This window comes from Apteryx rowi, unplaced genomic scaffold, assembly GCF_003343035.1.
Source record: "Apteryx rowi isolate R43461 unplaced genomic scaffold, aptRow1 scaffold_327, whole genome shotgun sequence".
Lineage (NCBI taxonomy): Eukaryota > Metazoa > Chordata > Aves > Apterygiformes > Apterygidae > Apteryx > Apteryx rowi.
The window spans coordinates 66,380-88,150 of record NW_020449719.1 but is presented as its reverse complement, the minus strand read 5'-3'; the positions used below and the strand labels follow the sequence as shown (position 1 = coordinate 88,150).

The window sequence follows — 21,771 nt, the reverse complement described above, 5'->3', positions numbered from 1 at the left end:
AATGTGTACAAGTATCTTAAGGGAGGGTGTCAAGACGATGGGGCCAGACTCTTTTCAGTGGTGCTGAGCGACAGGACGTGAGGCAATGGGCACAAACTGAAACGCAGGCAGTTCCATCTGAACATGAGGAAAAACATCTTTACTGTGAGGGTGACAGAGCACTGGCACAGGTTGCCCAGAGAGGTTGTGGAGTCTCCTTCTCTGGAGATATTCAAAAATCCGCCTTGACGCGATCTTGGGCAACTGCTCTAGGTGACCCTGCTTGAGCAGGGGGTTGGACTAGATGATCTBCAGAGGTCCCTTCCAACCTCAGCCATTCTGTGATTTACTAACAGTTATTTCAATTATGGAATTTTTAAAACAGAAAACAAAAATGCAATATATCTGTAATGATTGCAAAATATTATGAATAGAAAAACTGATATACATATTTAAGACTGCATATTGAAGTAGAGCCCTGCTATCAGAAATGGAAGTGCATTTTGTATCTGTGAAAGTATCAAAGAGTCTGAGTAGTTATGTAGAGCAACTTAAAATTGTTCCTTTGTGTGTTAATTTTCCAGTGAAGTCCTCTTCCTGTTCTCCTGATGTTAATACATGTTGAATTAACTCCTATTAGTTCTCCTCTTTTCCTTCTCCCACACCACCCTGGCATCAATGAGCTTTGTAGAAAGTGGAAAAACATTTAATATTTCAAAATATGCAGAAAATTGAGAATAAGATACTATGGGAAATAGTAGGATATTATAATCATACCTCTGTCTGGAACTCTATTAAACACAAAATTTTACTTGAACCGCAAGACTAAATGTAAACTAAAATATATTCAGAGTGTTCTAGAAAAATCAGAATCTGGTATCTATTTATGAAAATTCTTTAAAAATAGTGCTCAGGAGGTATGTAGAATATAAAAGATAGTTTGGGGAGCCAAGAACTTACTTTACATACAAATCCAAATGCCTCGGGAAATCTATTTTGCCAGCAAGAATCTTCTGATATATACCAAATGGATTGTCATCAAAAAATGGAGGAAACCTATTTTAATACAGCAAATTTTTAGAGGTTAGAAAAAGAATCTGCAAAAATCTCATAAGCAGTGTTAGACTATAGTAAGTGCCCACAAAAATCATGGGTTATGTAATTCTTTTTGGTAGGACAACATCATCAACCACACACTACTTGAAGAATAACTTTAGTTACCAAGCCATACTGAGGCTGCTATTGCAAAACAGAAAACATTTTTATATACAGTACATTCAGAATGTAATTAAAATTGAATTATTACAGGAGAGCTATTTCTTTTATTAATACAGTAAAAAATTATTTGTGAAACAAACCATCAGTATTACAAAGTCAGAAGCTTTTTGTCTTTAGCTATAAAACCCAAGGGTGTACTTTCCAAAACAACATGACCATTCTTGACATTTTCCTGTAACTGCCGGCCTACGCTTATTCAGTAGTTTCCACCCAAAATGTTTCAAAGGACCCTCATATGAATACAGCATCAAGTTCAGTTATTTGTTATACTTCTTTAATGTAGGTGTAGGCTTTGTTACAGAGGTTTGAAGACGACAGACTTTTCAGTCCCTAGAAGTCTCTCAAATGGCAGCTGTTCTTTCATGTTGGGGCAGATACAAGACTCATGTTTCATCATCTCTGATATGATCACCAAATTAAAGTTCAATTAAAATTCTGTGCTTACTATTTTCTGAAAAGTTCTCCATAAAGTTAGGAGCCAGTTGACAGGTTGCTTCTTGTGTTACACCTACAGTAACAATTGAGACTATTTTCTGTTTTGCTTCCTTTACTAGTATATGATATATACTAAYTACTGGAAAGGGCACAGAGTGAGAGTGTATCAGTACAGTAGGTTTAATTAGCTTAAACCAAGTGCCAACAGATTTTCGGAATGACAGTCCCCTTTCTAGAAGTTACCATGAAAAGCTTTTTAGGGCAATGAGATAACTAACTATTAATTCACTGATCTCAGTCTCAGCTTGACTTCCATAGCATGACCAAAGCACCCTGCTTAATAATGATTCTGTCTCAAAATCTTGTACAGAATAGAAAAAGAGATTTTGAATATCAACCATAWTAATAACATCTAATAACTATTACATTCTGAAAATTAAAATATTTTCGTGTCTCCCTAAAGTTTTGTAATTTTTTTTTTTTTTTCTAAGAGAACTGAACTGCGTGCACACACATACCATGCTGATAACTTTGGGAGACACTGGTAATAGAAACAAGGGCTGACCCAACAACATTTGTTCATTTCACATTACTTCTTTCCTTAATTTTCTGTTACTCAGTTGAGCTTATTCCTGAAAAAACACTATGAGCTAGTCGCACTACATAAATGTTTTCAGAAGTACTAAGTCCTTTCTTATTCAGCTGATGGTCAAGCGGATTAGCATTCCCTTTAAAATATTGTAAAATTCAGTCACAGACTAAGCCAAATTCCATGAGAACTGTTAAATAATGCTATCTGCGTGCATAAGGTTAAAAAAAAAAAAGTAACTTTGAAAATTTATATAGTTTTCTTACTGACAAACTGAATTGAAAACTTGACCGATACTACTTGCAAATAACCTCCAAAACATCATGCAGATTTTGGACAAGACAGCATAGGTCTTGTGCTGGAAGCTACCTAATAATTCAGCAAAAACAACCTTTGAGTTTCAGACCATCTTCACACCGATAAGGCAAATATGAACAGCTGCCTTTTTTCCCCACCAACTGGCAAAGAATCTAAAGCTCTCTGTGTACGGGACAACAGCTGCAAACTGTTCCTTCTGCTAACTGATGCATACAATGGCATTGACATTGGTGTCATAGAAAGAGATAGAAGAAATGTTGCAAAACCTCAAGCGAATACACACCAGTCTTAGAATATGAAACTGTAGACAGAAATCATTAGCTACCTAAATAGAGAGACCAATAGGTCACATGTGACTACTAAAGCAAAAACAAAAAAACAAACTCCTCATTAAATGAAAACTTTCACGTGGCTATTTGTCTAATGACAGTACAGTTATGACCTAACACATTTAACATCTTAAATAAGTATATTTGCCTCTATGGCAGATTGTAACCTAATGTGATTACTCAAAATTGCCTTTTTTTGAGGGGAAACAATGATCAAAGTCACAAAACAGTCTTTGAACTCTTTCTATTGACTGCTTTGGGTTTTTTTTAGAATAATTGAAGGACTAGTATAACTATAACTAATTTGTTTTTGTCGTAAGATTTCTTTCATTAARTTTTCCCTATTCACTCCTCTTCCCATATTTTCTTATCTTGAACATAACTGGGACCTTGTCTTAAGCTTAGTATGTGTGTTAGAATTCCATGGGCCTCTAGAGATAGCAGTAGGTTAGAGAAATAAGACACAGCAGAACAGGAAAGTGTGGTTTTATTTTGTTTGTTTGTTTTTAGTCAGACCATTTCCTTAGACACAACTCGCTATTCTTTTTGATTGCTTTTGGGGTTCAGAGAGAATTACTTAAGGAAATAACTACCAAATGTCATAATTCATTTCTTTACAGACAAAGACTTAGTCATGAAGTTAGGTACACATTCAATTTATTTTCCTACTTCTTAAATCTTTAAGTTTCAAGAGATAAAGTTACCTATGACTATTTTTGCATTAAAAGCCTTGATAGCAAATAACAAGCCACATGTTGAGCTGGTGAGGAAAAGTGTCTTAAAACGTTGCTACTGCCAACAGAAGTGAAAAAGTTGGTAAAATGATAAAAGTGTATTCTCTATGGGGTAACCTGCGTGCTTAAAGAAAACAACATGCACAAAACACAGACCTCTCCAAAGCAAAAGAAAGACCAAGAATCTTAAAAATTGTCCAGCTTTGGATAGGGACTTCCAAACACTGAAAAAAATGAAGCATCTAACCATTATGAAGAGCATATATACACAGATACTTCTATTAAATCAGAAATACTGTAGTAGAATAAAGACCATTATGAAATCACTTGCAGACAGCTGCTCTGTCAATCAGCCTACCAAAGATCTCAGTTGCCTTTGAGAAATGCATGATTTCTCTCTACTGGTTAAGAGTCTCTATAGCCAAAGTGTTTAATTTAAGCTGAGGGGGAATCCAGACCTCATCACTTGAGCCTTCTTGTCTCAGGACAGAGAAGATCCTACCTAGGTTGCTGCTGTTCCCTTTTTTCCATATTTCGTCTTTTGGAGAGCATATACCAGTCACACTTCAGTGCCCTGCAGTCTTTGTGTCTCACCAGTTCCGAAACAGAGATCTTCCTTGTCTTCAGTATGTTAATTTTGGAAACCACATTGCCATTACTACTCTAGTAGAGAGAATCCTATCAACCTCTGTAAGGCAGGGGAGTGAAAAATGCCCCATTTCCTCTTATACTAGGACCACTTAGACCCAAGCGAAAGCTGATAGGACTCTGTGGGACCACTGTATATGCCAGAAAGTTAAGTTGCTCAGATACAGGCAGAAAACAGTTAACGCCTGAACTAGTATTATAGCACCAGACACTTCTGTCTGCACTCTTCATGCTGCCTAGGATTAAGTTTAGTGGCAATAAGGCTCCTGGGAATCTCTTGCTCCCTTTACCTCTCCAAGGATTCCCTTGACTAACCTGGTCACTCACTCTTTCAGGGAGTAGTGAAAGAAAGCAGAAGCCTGGCCTCTGCACAGTGCAGCCTATGTAAAACAATGACTTTTTATTATTTCTGTCAGCCAAGCCTGCCTTGGTCAGTACAAAACAACCAGTGCATTTTTATCCTTTTTTTGTCCAGAAGTTGCCTTGGGATTCAAAGCAAATGCATATACAAGCCCCTGGGACGTTAAAAAAGAAACCAGCTGACAGCAATACTGTCTTGGGATAAACTTGATACTACTGATTGTGCTTCTTCACACCAAGAGCATGCATGCACACACACACACACACACTCTATGGAAGGGATCTCTACAGTGACCGTCCCTCAGGGCAGCCATCTGCTCGGGCAGCCTGATGGGCTTGCTCTAACACCAGAAGAAGAGTTACCAAGGTTATCCTGAGCTGATGGTATTATATACAGAAAGGGAGGAATAATCCATGCCAGGATGCTTTTGTTCTGGCTTCACTTTATGGGAGTGCAGATCTAGAATGAAAGACCATGGAAACAACCACACACACACACACACACGCACGCACACACACACACAAGCACGCGCAAAGTGAGAAAGGACAAAGCGTACCCACGGCCTGGTACTGAAAAGCACCAAGTTCTAGCTATTGTAAAACCCCAACTGACTAATTGAAACTACTATGTTTCTTGGGAAGCTATGAAAGAGTTAAGCTCTACTGCAGCTACCATTACTGGCAAAACTGATTTCCTCATATATAATCACTCTTCTGTTTTTTGTTTGTTTCTGTTTTTTTGCAAGTAATAATAGATTTTACCAAGATTAAAAAAAAAAAAAAAAAAGGGCGTGGATGCCCTGTTCAGTATACAAATACTAATTGTTCAAAGAGGTATTTTAGAATTTCATGTTCTCCCTAGTCTAGTTATTTTAATAAGATAGTGTTTCTTTTTAAAATCAGAGTACATTAAGGCAATTACTTGGATCCACCTAATCATTAAGTCAGAAACAGTTAAATATTTTAATGCCTGAAAGTCTCTCTTCAGTGACAAAGGTTTTATCTTTTGAGAACACTGCCATCAAGAAAATTCCAAAGCATCAAAAATAATGTTTGAGCCAAATATCAAAAATGTTTCAGCAAACTATTTTGAAAATAGAGCATTTAACTTTTCCCCTATACTTTTTCTTTAGTTTAAAATAGTTCAAACCAAAACTCATGAGTAACTCAAGCTGTACTTATTATATAGCCTTCCTGCTTAACATCTATGCCTTTAGACAGACTGAAGTTTCCATCGCAAATATTTCACTGTGCTAGAAATTAATTACAGACGTTTCAAAGAAAATTAATTGGTAGTCCTTGCCTTCACGCTTTATATAAGAGAGTTCACATATAAAAATTTAGACTTAAATAAAACCTAAATTTCTACAACAAATTAGAAAAAGAGCAGCTGTAAACAAGAAAATCATAACCACCTCATTTAATTAAAAAAAAAAAAAGAGAGAGAAAAAGAAAGTAATGATGGTGATATATGTTCCTTTAAACAGCTCTCAACTGCTTTCTTCAGAGACAGACAGAAAAGAGGTATATCAGTATTAGATTTAACCCAGGTAGTTCAAATCTGCTATTCAGAGTATCATAAACAGAAGCAGTAAAAAATCCTAACCTCAGCTTTGATACAGTATTACTGTGATACAGTGGTCAATACTACTATCACTTACCCTGACAACATCTCAAATATCAGAATTCCTAGAGCCCACCAATCCACAGCTCTTCCATGGCCTTTGCTTTGTATGACTTCTGGCGCAAGGTACTCAGGGGTACCACAGAGCGTCCATGTCCTTGGAGAAAGGAAGAAACAAAACCAGACTGAAGTGAAAATGAAATTACAGTAAAATGAAAAAAGAAAAAAGACAGGAAGTGCTCAAGATGCATCTATGAATTTATTATATATAGAAATAAGAGGCAAAGAAACCTCTACAAGATCTGAAATGACTCCTGTGATGATCCTGTCCAATTCTCCTGCAACAGAGGCACACAGAAATTAAAAGACTTCTCCACGGTTACAGACTTCTCCACGGACACTGATTTTCCTGCCTGCTAGCATGGTGCTCTACCCATTCGGCTATATATTGCATTGCCATTGTTAACACTTGTTTTCACCCTGTAAGCTGCAGACCCCCTCCCTGGGAGTCTATGGACTACTCCTGATGGGTCCAGCAAAAGGCAAGATTACTGGCAACCTGAATCTCCATCAGAAAAGATTTTTGTTTACTAAAAATAAAAGTGTCCGTGTGGGAAAGGTAGGAATTTAAAAATCAGTAAGTAACCCCAGACTTGAGTAAGATTCCTTTTTCAATCTGTCTTTTTAAGTAACATGTTTTTCAAATGGGATTGAAATATCACCCAGCAGCATTTTTATAATATCTATTAAAAGGTAAACATTTTGTATTTTAATTATTTAAAATATTTACAAAGTGTAGTTAAGCAAATGAAAAATACTTAGGTTACAGTATCTTATTTCTGACATACTTTTAATGTCTTGCTTTCACTTATACCTTTTTTCTTATAATCTCAGGATATAAAAAGCATTATACTGCTAGCTAATTGAAATATATACTTCAAGTCCTATAAGTTTATGAAACAAACTGGAAACAAGCAGTTAATGTTTAAAAAGTCCAAATTACCATTTGAAGCAATATTACAAAACCATTTATTCCAGACATGAATTCATCTTTGTAAAAATACCTGAACAAGGAGAATTTGACTAGCTTCACTCTCTTGACTTATTTTTAAATACAGGTTACAGAAACAAATGTGCATTCAGTTAAAAAAAAAAAAAAAAATTTTTACACTTTCCTGGTAGCAAGCCAGAAGATGGAAGTTTGAAAAAGTGCTCATCAATTCAAGAGAGGACAAAATAATAGTGCAGAACAAGAAAGAAAAAGCATGCTGGATTTTAAGAAAAGTTTTGGTAGAAATGACAAAGAATATAACCATAAAATTAATGATCTCCATGTAGTTTAACAACTGATTCCTAACTTGCAGCAAAAGAAACATTAATTGTCAATCAGATTCGCAAGTGTGATACAAATCTTCTTCAAAGCACGAATCAAACTGGTAACTTAGTTCTGAACAAATGAATTAACATGAATAGCAATTCCCTTCAGCACCTTCTAGTTTTCCCTACCACTATTCTGATAAACTGAACAAATCTTCTTCCCAGCTATACAATACATACATGGATATTCAAGATCTGTATTGCAGCATCTCAGACTATCAATGTATTTGTTAACACATTAAATAATTCCACAATCTCAGAAAAATGTTTTATTTGAAGCAGAGCATTTGATAAAAATGATTAAGTCTCAGCCTTGATTCATAAAATACTTAAGATCAAGGAAGAGAGGCTCTTTAGTCAAGCCTTTACAAGATTTATGATGCAAAGACTGAATTTCTTTAGGCCTGATTTTAATATGGGAAAAGTTAAATTGTTTCAGCTAAACTGTTAGAATTGATAGGGACACACTGTGCACCCAGCAGCTCCGCAGCTTTTAAATTATGTTCATTAGTGCAAAGAATACATCTTCAATTTCCATCACACAAATGGGAGGCATAATTTTTATTGCTAGAAAATATGAACTCGTTTTCCAAACCAAGCATACACAAGAGAACTCTCACATACAACCCTGCTTTACACACTACTGCCATCTAGCAGTTGCCTAGACTGTGACTAGGTAATAAAGGAAAAACAACAAAGCTTTGTTACCTTTGAAAGCAAACAAAATTTAGGAAGTTGTATTACAGTTCTCTGTGTGAATTTTTTATTCACACAGATTTAGCCAGCCCTGGAAATGACACATCTGCCCGTTTCACTTTAGTATTTGGCAAGCAGGGCTGTACAAATAGAGCAGGTAAGACAGGCACATTGGTGTTAGCTGACAAGCCAGACAGTTTGCAGGGCAGTGCCCTACAGCAGTCATCCCTCTCTCCCCCCAAAACTCCACTGTATGAAAAACCTAACACAGCAGAGGCAGGGTCTTTGAGCATTTTCATCACTTATCAAAATCATTTGATACAAAAGACTGTCTAGTATTTGACTATAACTTCCAGGACTCACAAAGACTATTTGCTGCTGCCAGGGTAACTAAAATGATACTCAATTACTTTATAAGTTAATAACAAGTAAGATCTTTTTTATTCAGTCAAAAGGAAAACTACAGAATTAAGGAAAAGGCAGTATACCCTCAAGTTCCTAGCACTTCTCAATTTTAACCAAGAAGTTTATGTTTACTAACTACACAAAATTTGGAGRAAGCTCGAATTCTTCGTCAAGCTGTGCGCAGTTTTGTCATATGGTCACTACCTGTATTTCTTCTTTTGCTGGATATATATAAAAAATATATTTAGTATTTAGGGAAATGCACAGTGTAAATTATATAAAAAGATCAAATGCTCTCAATTATTTTTATTACTATTTCATGACTGTTGTATAGTCATCTGATCCTCCAGAAGATTCTTTTGAAGGTACATTTTAAAACAGAAAAATAAGAACAGACTGTTTCCTTCAAACTGGCTTAAAAATTCCACTGCTCTGGGTTTTCAAGATAAGAGCTGAAATACAGGTAAGCAATAGCTGATAAGGTTAAACATATGTATTTTAAAATGTGAAAATGAAAAAAAAAATGAACTGACTGGTCAAAAAGATAAGCTATCAAATAATATTTGCAGGACTTGTTAATAATTTAACTAAATAAATTAAAAGACTTGATGACTAGCATATTTCAGTGTTGCATAGTATTTCGCATTCACCTCTGTAGCTCCTGACAAGTTTCTAACAGGATCCACAGATCCTAATATTCTTTTTGGTGTGGAAATTTCCGCATAATCATATTCAATGGAGATTGCTTTGATTTCAGCCCACACAGGTTTGTTCCACAAGATATTCTTGCTTTTACAGTGACATTCAATACACTCTCCAAACAAGATTTGCTGCATCTTGTTTTCTCTGAAGTCCGCTGTGCAGAATTGTCATGAGGTACATGAGTCATGAGGCAAACTACAGAAGTGGCCAAAAATCTTTAAGGTTAATCACTTATGAAGGTAAGTTAAATATTCTTAAGAATTTGGAAGACTTTCCCATTTTTGTTTTTTTTTTGTTGGAATTTTAAACTGAGTAATCTAAAAGTGAGTAACATTCTTCTAAAAATTATGAATTCATAACTTTAAACTTCCAAAATTTTTGAGTAATATCTGTACAGGAAGAACTGTAAAATTCTATGAATTTTTGTGCTTTTTCTCTGAAAAACCTATAGGGGAAAAAAAAAATGAGTGGGAAAGAGCAGAAACATTTTTTATGTATGTATTATACACGAAAAGTGCTATGTGCTTGCCAGAAAAGGAAAGGTCTAAAAAACGTAAAGGCAGTATGGAATGGCTATAAAGCTCAAACAAATCCTTTCAATATACTTCAGATGAGTCATTTATTTCCCCCACCTCTTTTTCTCCTTTTCCTGACACTGCCCTTTTCCTAACGTAATGGCACACCTATTGTATGCTAAACGTACTTACAAGAAACTGAAAAAGTTATTAAGTCTTCAGTTAGGGAATATGGAGGTGGAAAGAGAAGGAAGCAGCAGCAGCTGAAGCAAGAGAAAAACTGGAAACTTAAGAAGCACACTATGACCGAAAAGGGAGGAAATGAGAAGTCTTTCTGTTTACCCCAAAGAGGAAAATAAGTAGACAAGAAAACCTCCTCTCTTTCTTCTTTCTCTAGGAAAAAAAATATTAGGATCCAGCATGTCCTGAGACCTAGTATTTTATTTCTAATAAGAAGGTAATGGGAAGCTTCACACAGTGGGAACACCAGCTGTGAGCCACTCTCTCTAGAGAAGAGCTTAATTGTAGATGGGCAAGGAGATCACTTCCCCCTTTCACACATGGCAATGGGAAGAGAGGAAAAGGTGTACAGAAAGTCTCAAGTAACTACAGCAACATTTATGGGATGTAAAATGTATCAAAAAATGTGTAGTTCTACTGAAGGCTTTCTGTGGAGAAAGTTTATCCGCTCATCTTCACCAGCAAGTTCCTCACAGCCATTTGAAGAATTCATGTAATTTGCATTTTATTTTCACAGTTCCGATGGTCTGCATATACACACACACACACAGAAATAAAAAGTGCATGTACATACATACAATATGCATGTGTATAGACATGCCATACATAAAACAAATGCAAACATCTGTATCTTAGATCAAATGTAAATCTTAGATCACATAGTCTATAAAACAAAACAGCCTATTGTAGAGTACTAGTAGATAAATTGCTGACAACTATTATTACAATGACAAAAACAGGGTTGTCAAAATGCCTACTGCTAGCAGGGAATATGCCATGATAACATAAATGCAACCCTGGCTTCTTCTACCTTGTGTTCTGCATTTTATATTACCTGTTGTACATTTATAGCTAAAGTAGCTAGTAATTTAAAGCTAGTACAGCATTCTGTGATTCAATTCAATGGAAAGTGTTCACCTCCCTCCTTACCTCCGCCCCCCAAGGATGCAAAATATACAGAAAATATAGCAGTAATAACTTGTTCTATGTCCAAAAAAAGCTCTGAATGAGCTTACTCTTACAGATATATCTTCCAGACTGAAAAATACACTTTGATTTGAACTACCCCTTGTTTGATGAAGGGCTACTCCTGTTGTGCCTTAAGATCACAGAATTTCAAATTAATAACCACTAAGTGGCAGTATCTACATTTGAAAGAAAGTCATGAGAATTAGTTTGAAAACACCTTATAAAGAGATCATCCTACTTTCTTACGGGGGAGTAGTTTTGCCTCTTTTTGCAAAAAGTCACTTTGATTTAAAAACAAAGTATTAAAAAAAATTGCCAACTTTTACAAACCTATCTGCTTGCCCAGTAGGAACTGATCGAACACAGAGATATGAAGGTTCCAATAGGAGTAGCTCCCTCAGATGCACTTTCAGTTCAGATTGCTCTTGGAACATTTCCTACACATACTTAATGGTGGCAAAAGAAGCATTAAATAGGTGAAATGGACAAGTGAAGATAATGAGCATCTGTTTAATGAGGACTGACTAGTCTACTATACTGCCCCAACTAGAACGATCAGATCTGGTCTTCCTCCAGAGTTTGCCCTAGAGCATACCACCAACCTTGCCACAGAATTTTGCCGAATATACGCCAGCCTATGGTCTTTCTGCTTAATTTCAATCCTAATAACAGTTCTCACTTTCTTTTAAAAATACCTGCTATGATACTGGAAGAGTAGTTCAGATGGAGAGAGCAGAGAAATAACTGGAAAAAACTGCATTACCAGTAAAACCAAAATGATATATGATAGTAAGACAGACAAAGCTGAGAGTATTGTAGAAGTTGCATACTCAAATTATTTTTGTTGAATCTGGCATTATGGTTCTTCCTAGATTTTGCGATTTAATTTTAGCAACATGCTCATGACACCACACAATCCAATTTTAAAATGTTACTCCTACCTTTCAAAAATCTCTCTAAAAAGGAAACAGAAGAAAACAAATCAGTTACAAGGCATTCAGCATTTCAACTTGTATGGAAGATTGATGTCATAGTTAACACAGATGTACACGTCTCAGTATTTACTCATTTTACTTCACTGAACTCACTTCTCTAATACGAGGACTGCTGAAAAAAYGGACAAAAACTATTCACCCCAAAAATTTTTCTAATGCAACTTATCTCTGGTATTGCTTCTAGCTGTACCTACAGTGTAACACTGTTTTCAGTACAGCAGGTAAGAGCACCATTTTCCTTGTATTAAGGGATTTGACATGTGGGAACCATGCTGGGTATAGGTGAGATGCTGAGCTCTGAAGTCAAACTATGTATCTTCCAACTGTAATTATGTTTGTTAAAGCTTAAAAAACAACAACTTACCTATCCACCAGTTTTTTAGCAAATCCAAAATCAGTAAGCTTGATATGTCCTTCTTTGTCTAGTAATATGTTTTCAGGTTTTAAGTCTCTGTAAACTATTTCTTTGGAGTGCAGGTATTCTATTGCACAAATAATTTCTGTAGAGTAAAACAGTCCTGTGCTGTTGTTGAAACGCCCCATGTTGCGCAGGTAACTAAAAAGTTCTCCTCCTGGCACATATTCCATTAACATGTATAGAAAACGTTCATCATGGTAGGTCCAAAATCTGTAATAAAAATATTGTTTTATTAAATAAGTCATCTTTCTGATTTGCTTTAGAAGAAAATTTCTGTAAATTGATCTCTATTGTCCCAAATATGTACATAATTTAGTTATGGTTCTCATTGTGCAAATATTAACCCCCCCAAGAAGCTAGCAGGATTATGTAAYAGATGCTCAAGCAGTTGACTTTACCTGAGTAAGTAAAAACTAGATACATAGTCTTGAAAGAAAACTTAACTGTTAGACAGACTGCTTTGTATTGTGCAAGACAGTTCTCTGCTAAACACCCAATAATTGACTTAGGATTCTGCTAGTCTGCTAAGATCAGGCAAATCTCACATTCCTTACATTTTTTTTTTAACCAAATACTGTCAAAATGATGGGGGAAGGAGAGCAGAATCTGCATTTRTAAAGATTATTTATGACAACATGTTCAAATAGGGGACACTACAGAGTTATCCTGCTCCTCTCCTATCTCTTCCTTCCCACGTATACACATCTCCCCATCTAAAGTGATTAGTTACTAGTTAAATGTAAGACCACACTGCTTTTCTACAATCCCTTTTCTACTGCTTTTGTTGAAGAGGAAAAGACAGTAAAGCAGCATGCATTTCTCTATCTTGGAATGATCCTCATGATAAGCACCTTTCATTCCTCAGACTGTTACCTCTAATTTAAGGAACACTATTGTACTACATTCATTACTAGACTGCAGTAAAAAGCAGCTAAGGAACACAAAGAAAACCATTCCAAGTGACCTTCAAAAGCTTCATCACAGAACAAAAGAACCTTCTCTCCCACATTCTCCAAAACTAGAATGTTTTTCTTTCTACACACATTAAGCAAGTCATATACCACACATATGAATGTAACCCAACAGTTAAGAAAATCAGTATTTGCTAACATCTGGAGCATATATTACTCTTTTAAAAATTAATAACTACCATTATTACTATGACAGTAGATAAAGAAAACTGTATCCCTACCTACTTCACTGACACAAGAATAGAAGTTACTTCAGTTTCTAATAACTGATCCTTGACCATCACAAGAATGGAAAGATCAGATATCTTTTTTTGCTTAATTACCTGGTTCCTAATCAAGCTAGAGTCTCAAGAAAAAAAGCAGAGCAAACTAAGCTCCCAAGCCTGTGAGTAACTTTTGCTCAAGTAAGATTTCCTTTCCTCCTACAGGCACCGAGGGCAGCCATGGAAAGGAGACAATCAGACATCAAACACAGCTCCTCCATAGGTTCCAAATGATAAAGGAAAAAGAGCTCAGGCTTCTGTCTCAAGCTTTTATGAAACTACTGCCCTATTATAGAGTCCTGAACATATTTAATCTGCTATTATTTGTATCTTTACTGACTATATAAAAAACACTCTTGAGAAGTATTTTAAGAAGTTAGGCAAAATTACAGCTACAAGGAACAGAAAGATGAAAGCCAAATAATCTATTATAGCTTATAGGACTAACAAGACATGGTTTATTTTTATTAATTCTTGTTTTCTTGAAAACATCTTAAACCTACAATACCACATGTTCTGTTGCTCCCACAGAGTTACGATACTTCACACAAAAATGTCAGTAAAGATTGCCTATGAGACCCCACTGATCAGTTATTGCAAGAGCATAAAACATTTCCAAAAAACAGTTTAAAACAGAATTAGATAAATAACTTCACTGTCCACATACCCTAGAACTCCTCTTACTGATGCTACGCCACATGTGCAACTTCTAAACATTGGCTGAAACCTGACAGCATCATAGTGACGGAAAAAGCAACAGTGCACCACAGAAAAACCACTCCACCTATAGGGCTCTTTCCACCTTTGGGACGATTGTCATGCTTTTGCCTCTGTTCTTCCCTCACTGATACTTTCTGGGCTGTGGGAAGATGCTGCACTACCCTCAGTTAGATATTAACTAAACTAATTTTATCTGATTTTGTGTAAAACTGATTAAAGCAGGCAAGTGCAAAACGAACTCTTGGTCAATAGCCCTGTATCAATGAACAAGAAAATATAAATGGAAGTTATTAACTGTGCAATTAAACAGACATTTAATTATTCATTTAATAAAGATGGACTCAGGTACACAAAAGGAGCTGTGGTGCTCTGAACAGAAAACTATGCTCCCTTCTCTCCTTAATAAAGAGATCATTAGAATCATCAACCCTCCACTACACAGAAGTATCATTCGTGAACTACATTTAATGTTCATCAGTAGGTTATATCACTTTACCTCAAATATGGGAATAACCAAGATGAAGAAGTGCTGCTCTCACTTAATGCAATACAATATTTTCAGTGAGTTTATGAAAGTAAAGTTTGCAAAACTTTTGAAAAAGGTCAGATACTTAAATCAAATTCTAACTTTTTCTAGATACCTGCAGTGAATATACACATATTCACTACCTAACCTTTCCAGCATACACGACTAATAAAAGCTAATGAAATTTCAAGATGAAATATCAGTAATTTATACTACAAGAGCAACCTTACATTTCGACTAAGAGCAGGCCCCCTCTCACCCCCACCCCTCTTTTTTTAAATTAGCATCCCACTCCAAAATGCTAATGTTGCTGAGGTAAGGAAGGAAAGAGCAAAAAAGCAGTGAGAAAAAAACAATCAAAAAATGGATCAAATTAAAAGACTTTTTTTATTTAAAAAAATATCTGTATGTTCTTCGATAAGGCTATAAAACACAGAGGTACCTTTCATCTTATTTTCAATATTAAACTCCTCTACCTCCTTTCAAGGCTCAAGTATTGTCTGCCTGATAGGACAAGTTTGCTATCAACTCACAGAGAATATAGGTAATAAAGATAATTATCTAGATTAGAGATAATACTCTTTCATGGGATGAAGAAAAACTTATTTTCTTGCTGTTCTAAGATCTAGAAACACGCTAAACTAGAGTTCATTTTAATGAGCTAATCCTAACATTTCTTCATTAATATTTTCCCCTTCCTAAGAAAATTCCTCTTCTGCAGTGTGAAAAACAGAGGCAGATTATTATTTCAGCAGAAAAGCTTTATAATAAGTTATTGCTTAAATATTAAAAATATTATAAAAGAATCACGTATTTGAAATCAAGAAGCATAGTTTAGTCTGAAGTCTATTTTAACCTATACTGCAGAATAGAAACTGAATGCTTGATGTTGGTTAGATAAATAAAGGCTTGCAATTTGATTCTGGAACACTTTGTTCTTACGGTACTTTATGTAAGAGTTAAATGAATTAAAAAAATACAAAACTTACAATCTGATCAAAAATGGGTGATTGACCTCTTTCAAGACGGATTTTTCATTGTGCACATGTTGTTCTTGCTTCAGTCGAATAACATCTGGAATGCTCATTACTTTCAGTGCAAAGTAACGTTTGGCCATTTTTTCCTTCACCAGATGAACACGCCCAAATGTACCTGTGCCTGAAAAGTTAAGAAAAAGTGTCAACTGACCACATACTTACTTATTAAAACAAACAAACAAACAAACAAAAAAAACCCAAAAGAACCCGCAAATGAGCAAAAATAAACAATTAATTTAAAACCTGTAGGATCACAATTCATGTACTATTCTAATCAATACTGTATTTTTCACTTGTTCCTATGCAATTATTTTCTTGGGGTTTGTTTATTGAAAATGATTTAATAAAAATAAGGGTATCGTGGTACTGCCATTCCTTGCAAGAAGTGTTTTCAGTATGTATCCAAAGAAGAAAAGTGGTCACAATGAGAAAGGTTAGAAGTGAGATATTTTATAAAGGATGTAAACGTAACCAAAATACAAAATGAATAAGCAAAACTTTTCTGAAGTACAGCAGAAAGAAAAGGAAACATTCTCCTAAACTTTGGGAATCAGTTTTTAAATTAGATCAGAGCAAGGGAAACATACATTCAAAAGTAGTATCGAGCTTAAATACATACACATTGTATGTGTATATATACATAAGAAAAAAAAAAAAAAAGATGACCAAGGATTTAATATTCAATTGTAATAGATTTAATAGTTCCTCAAAGAACAATTTAACTGTCCATACATTACTTACTAAAGCATTGATAAATCAGTGTTTAAAATGTAATATAGCAAAAAAGTACAGAATTTATTAAAACGGGGAAAAAAAAACGCAAAATATTCACCTTCCAAAGGTTCAATAATTGAGAACAGCTGTCTGCAGATATTCAAGTTAGAAAATTATTCCCTTAAATGTGCACAGAGAGGTGAAATGATTCAGTAGGATAAAGGGAGAGATGAGAAAAAGAGTATTTAAAAGTTGCTGACCCTTCTGAAACCAAATAAAAAACCTGCCTGTAGTGCTGCATCTGTATAGTACGTGGAAGCAGTAAAGATTTGGAGCACCTGTTTTTGCAGGAAGTATATTCTTTTTTCAATTAGCTATTAAAAATATCAAAGGAAAAGAAGAAATTTTGAAAAAATATATTAGGCCTTCTGAATCTTGTATTTTGCATTTCTCTATTCAATGTAGTAATCATTACAGTTCCTTTTAAATGCATTGTGTCTCAAGACAATTATACATAACTGAACTGAGTATTATTTTTTAGTTTGAAAAGAAAGTTAAAACTATTATGTTTAGACCACACTTCTATCTCTACTGCAGCACAACRTTATACATTTGAAAGCAGCACACATTTCAACTCTGGGTGGTTGCTCATTGTTTTTCGCTCATTAAACAATGTCACGTAGGCTTTGTTAGAACAGTACACCAGATATTTTTAATCCTATTCTCTGAAAGAAATGTGTCCCACTATAAAGGATGCTTGGCATCCAGAACAATTGCCACATCTGTAAAAAGCCACTTTTGTAGAGAAATGCCTTCCAAAAAAGTCAAAATCTTACACTGAAGCTCACAGCTTTCCCCTTCTTTGCACATATTTTGTTTGTGCCCTAGAAAGGAAGGCGACAGACCTGTTTCAGTACTCTTAACTGGTATGTCATCTGATCGGTTATGATCAACCTACAGCAAAAGACAATTTTCTAAAATGCATAGTAGGTGCAGCCAGATGAATATGTATGTGAAAGGAGATAGGATTTCTTTTCTGAGAGAGGGGAAAAAAAAAATTACATTGCAATACAGTGAGCAAAAAACAACCAACCAGACAGAAATAGGAGTTTTGTCTCTAGTATGTTCAGGAAACAGGAAGTTTAAGACTTTTTTTTTTTTTTCCACTGTATGAATTTACATACGTAAAACTTCTTCATTTTATTTAAGTTACTCTTTCCAATCACTTGTAATATTGTTTAAAAGCACAGCATTTACTAAAAGCAAAATACTTTTATTCTAAACTTGACTAATGAAGAATTTGTTAGTTTCCAATTTGTAGAGCTTGTAGCTCCACTACCAATACAGCTTCCAAAATCCACAGATAAAATTTCAAACTATATAGATTCACAGAGTATTACAGTTGGCCAGCCTAACAAAGTAATTTTTACATTCCCACCAGTCCTGAGTTACAGTTCTTTAACTACAAAACCGTAAACAAGTCTCAGATAAAGCTTGTTGTTATGTTCAAGTAACCTTCTAGGTTACCCTGGGAAATTTATCATGTAATTAAATCCCTTAATGCAGTCACACTACATGACTATACCTATAAACAACTTTGTTTTCATGSGGGTGGGCTTAAGCAGTAAAGCATTAATTACAAACAAACAAATGCCAAGAACCACCATCTCTTCAAGGTACTTAAAAAACTAATTATTTATATCCCTGTTGAATTTATTGACAAAAAATTAACTTAGATTATCGTGCTTTCATGTTTTAAAAAGAGGTATAATAAAAAAATGGAAGAAATAAGCACAGAACAAAAGAAGAGTTTTTCAGAATTAAAAACTCAATTTTAAGTTCTAAGTATCAAGAAAGATGTTGTTAAGAACTATGGTTATATTGCTTACTGAAACTACAGACTATCTTGAAAATTAACTACCTTCAAATATCCAAATGTGAACTCAGGCAAATTAATCTTATCAGCCCCACAAATAAATGCTGTTTTTATATGCCTTTTGATACTCATGTGAATAAAACACTTCCACAGACAAGTTAAATAGGCAAGTTAGAAATGAACACATTATCTAGTTGACCCTAGGTCTTTAACGATCTCGTGTTTCAAAGAATTGTCCTAGCTGTCCTAGAAACTTTGGGTTTTTTTTGTTTTGTTTTGTTTTTTGTTTTTTTGGAATGTTATGCTTTTTCATTCTGCCATTAGTCTAACATGACAAATGGTGGCGCTCAGAAATAAAAAAAAATGCCCAGCTCATATGTACTCCTTCCATTTTCAAAGGAGGACCCTGCCATGGATTTGTTAATAGTTCTAACTTTGGAAAAACAGTCTCTTTAAAAAAGTTTTCTGCCAGAAGCTGCAAAGCCTGACAGGCTATTCCAGAATTGTGGCAAACACCTAATCTAGAAGGCCTCCGGGAAAAACAGAAGACCACACAGACAGGCAAGAACGTACAACCTCCCTAACCAGTTTTATCGTTTAAGCGATTGCAAGCAGCCTTTYTTCAAACATCTTTAGCCTAACTTCAAGCAACTACGGAAATCGGGAAGACATTACAGAATCGCTCTAACTCAATAGAGCAAGAAGTCATCTAACATTTGTTTTTAGAAGTCTTTTGCAATATGAATTTTCTCTCATTCAAGTTTTCTCAGAAAACCCATTAGGTCTACATCAGATGGCAGTGACAGTACCCAGACATGCAACCACTGCCCCTCCAGCACTTTTGACAAACACTATAATCTCTTAAAGCCCCAAAGAAAAATAATATTCGTGTTCTGGAATTTACACTGAGGTTTCACTTACCCAGTTTAAGTTGTTAGTCAAGCTCCTCTCACTGCACAGAGAAGCAAAGAACAAACATGCTGGGTACTACATACTTCTTCAACCAAGAAAAATTTTAACCACATGGGGCCATTAACAAGAATTGGGGGCCAGGGAAACTCGCTGAAAGTTAAAAGCAGTTGTATACAAGTACGCAAATGTGATTTAATTTATGCTTTTGCACATGCACTTACAGGACTAACTGTTCAGTATTTTCTTACACTTACCTGCTCTTCAGACAACTAGATAAAGTTTGCATACAAGGATGATTAAAATCTAAGGTACCACACTTTAAACTTTAGTTCTGGATTTGCTGCAAATGCTTTTACCTATTTCTGAAAAAATCTTTATAATTCTGTTCCTTGCAATTTCTTGGGGGGCAAAGAAGGAAGCTGCCATAGGGCATTGTTATTGTTGTTTAGCACAGTCAYGAAAAAGTCTAGTTGCTTTATACAGAAATTTGAAGGTAAGATAAGTGTCTTACCATTGTGACTAGGTTGAAATTCTGCACCTATCTCCATAGTAAGAAGTCTAACAAATTCAAGTAGTGAAGTGGCAGTATGCAAGATGGATGCCACACTCCCATAAGATTGAGGGAAGACTCTGAAGCAGAAAGCAGGAGGACTACTAGGTGGTCTCCTGTCAGAGCACCACTGCCTCTTGCCCTCCAGGAAAGAGATACTAAGGTCACAGAACAGTTTCTATTAATCCCCACGAGAGAATTGTTCATTTCTTTGCCCTGATCCTCTCAGAGCTCAGCTATTCGAGGTGGCTATATTTGACCCTCTGTGACATACACATAAACAACCATTAGGATTACCTTAGAGGTATTCTGTTTTTACCCATCTTACACATAATTAAAGGAAATACGCTGTTTATAGATTCGCAGAATATTCTAATGACGYTTGCTGTTTAGTTCAAAACAAAAGAACTTCAGTGACCTCATACCATTCTGGACGARTCCTGAGATCTGTTAAGTACTATCCTGCCAAAGGAAGAGCAATGACCACTGCCACCCCTTACGGCGTAAGTGCCAGAGTTACAGAACAAGAATGCTTGTACATCAGAAAATTACACCTTAATGAAATCCATCACTATTAGAAGGTCCAAGGACCTGTAGTGTATTTGTGCGCTCCCTGCCTTCCCCTCTAAGGCATGCAGCAAATGAAGGTTCCAGGCCACCAGTAACAAAAGCAAGTGCCTGAGCTATCTGCAACATGCAAGAACACAATTCAAGATTTTCTGCAATAAAAGGGCAAACAGAATAAGTACGCAAAATGCTAACCACTAATCTAGTATAATCTGTTTACACTAGAAATAATAAATTTTTTTGATCCCTTTGCAAATTTAATGTGGTTGCAGAACTTACAAGGAATGCCAACAATCTTCTCAATTAGGTAGCCTTCTCATACTAAATGCACACAAGGAGGAAGAGGAGGTCAAAAATTGCAGAAAAATCAGCTTGACCTAGTTATCATCAAAAGCAAGGAGGGCATTCTCAGTCATACAAAACAAGCTAGATTCCCAAACACCATGCCGAAATATCATATCCAGTTTCCAGGATTTTGCTCTCTTTGAAGCCTGGTAGAAAAGAACAAAGRATGTGGGAATATTTCTGATGCAATTTTAGATACTTTTAATGTCAGAAAAAAACAATCCTACAACTTTTGATCAGCTAAAATAATTGAGTGACTAGTCATGTAGTGACCTTTTTACTGTTAATGTAGGTGACTAATTTAATGCTCAGTTTGCCTCTTTATTTGCTCCCATTAATTAAGTCCAGCTGCTCCAGCTTCCCATCCTTTTAATCCCGAGCTCTTTCTTGAAACCGTGTGCCCTGCTTGGATAGATACCATCTGTTTTAATGAAGAATAAACTAGGTCATGTGAGATCCATGACCCTGAGGGCTGCTTTCTGAGTCCCAAAGGGGTTGGTCCTGACTTCCGCAGATGCCTACAAAAAGTATCAGATGTATTGCTTTTATTTACAGTTAGAATAAATGTTTCCTACTGTGCCACACGAGGGGTTTTTTTTTGGTAGCCACAAATGCAACAGAGACTCAATTCTGTTTAATATTAGAGATTAACTAGCTGAATTTGTATCAGATTACAATC

The 21,771-nt window shown here is 35.5% G+C and overlaps 1 protein-coding gene across 1 annotated transcript in view; it reads right to left on the bottom strand.

Moving 5' to 3' along the window:
- The window catches only part of PRKX (protein kinase X-linked), a 34,292-nt gene extending 14,549 nt beyond the window's left edge, over window positions 1–19,743 (bottom strand). Inside the window, exons 1-6 of the mRNA XM_026071537.1 lie at window positions 19,714–19,743; window positions 17,679–17,796; window positions 16,081–16,249; window positions 12,558–12,821; window positions 6,332–6,451; window positions 940–1,035 (exon numbers count right to left, since the gene is read on the bottom strand). Of these exons, the coding sequence (XP_025927322.1) occupies window positions 940–1,035; window positions 6,332–6,451; window positions 12,558–12,821; window positions 16,081–16,249; window positions 17,679–17,796; window positions 19,714–19,743 (797 nt within the window). The remainder of the gene's footprint in view (window positions 1–939; window positions 1,036–6,331; window positions 6,452–12,557; window positions 12,822–16,080; window positions 16,250–17,678; window positions 17,797–19,713) is intronic.
- Window positions 19,744–21,771: the final 2,028 nt, after the last annotated feature.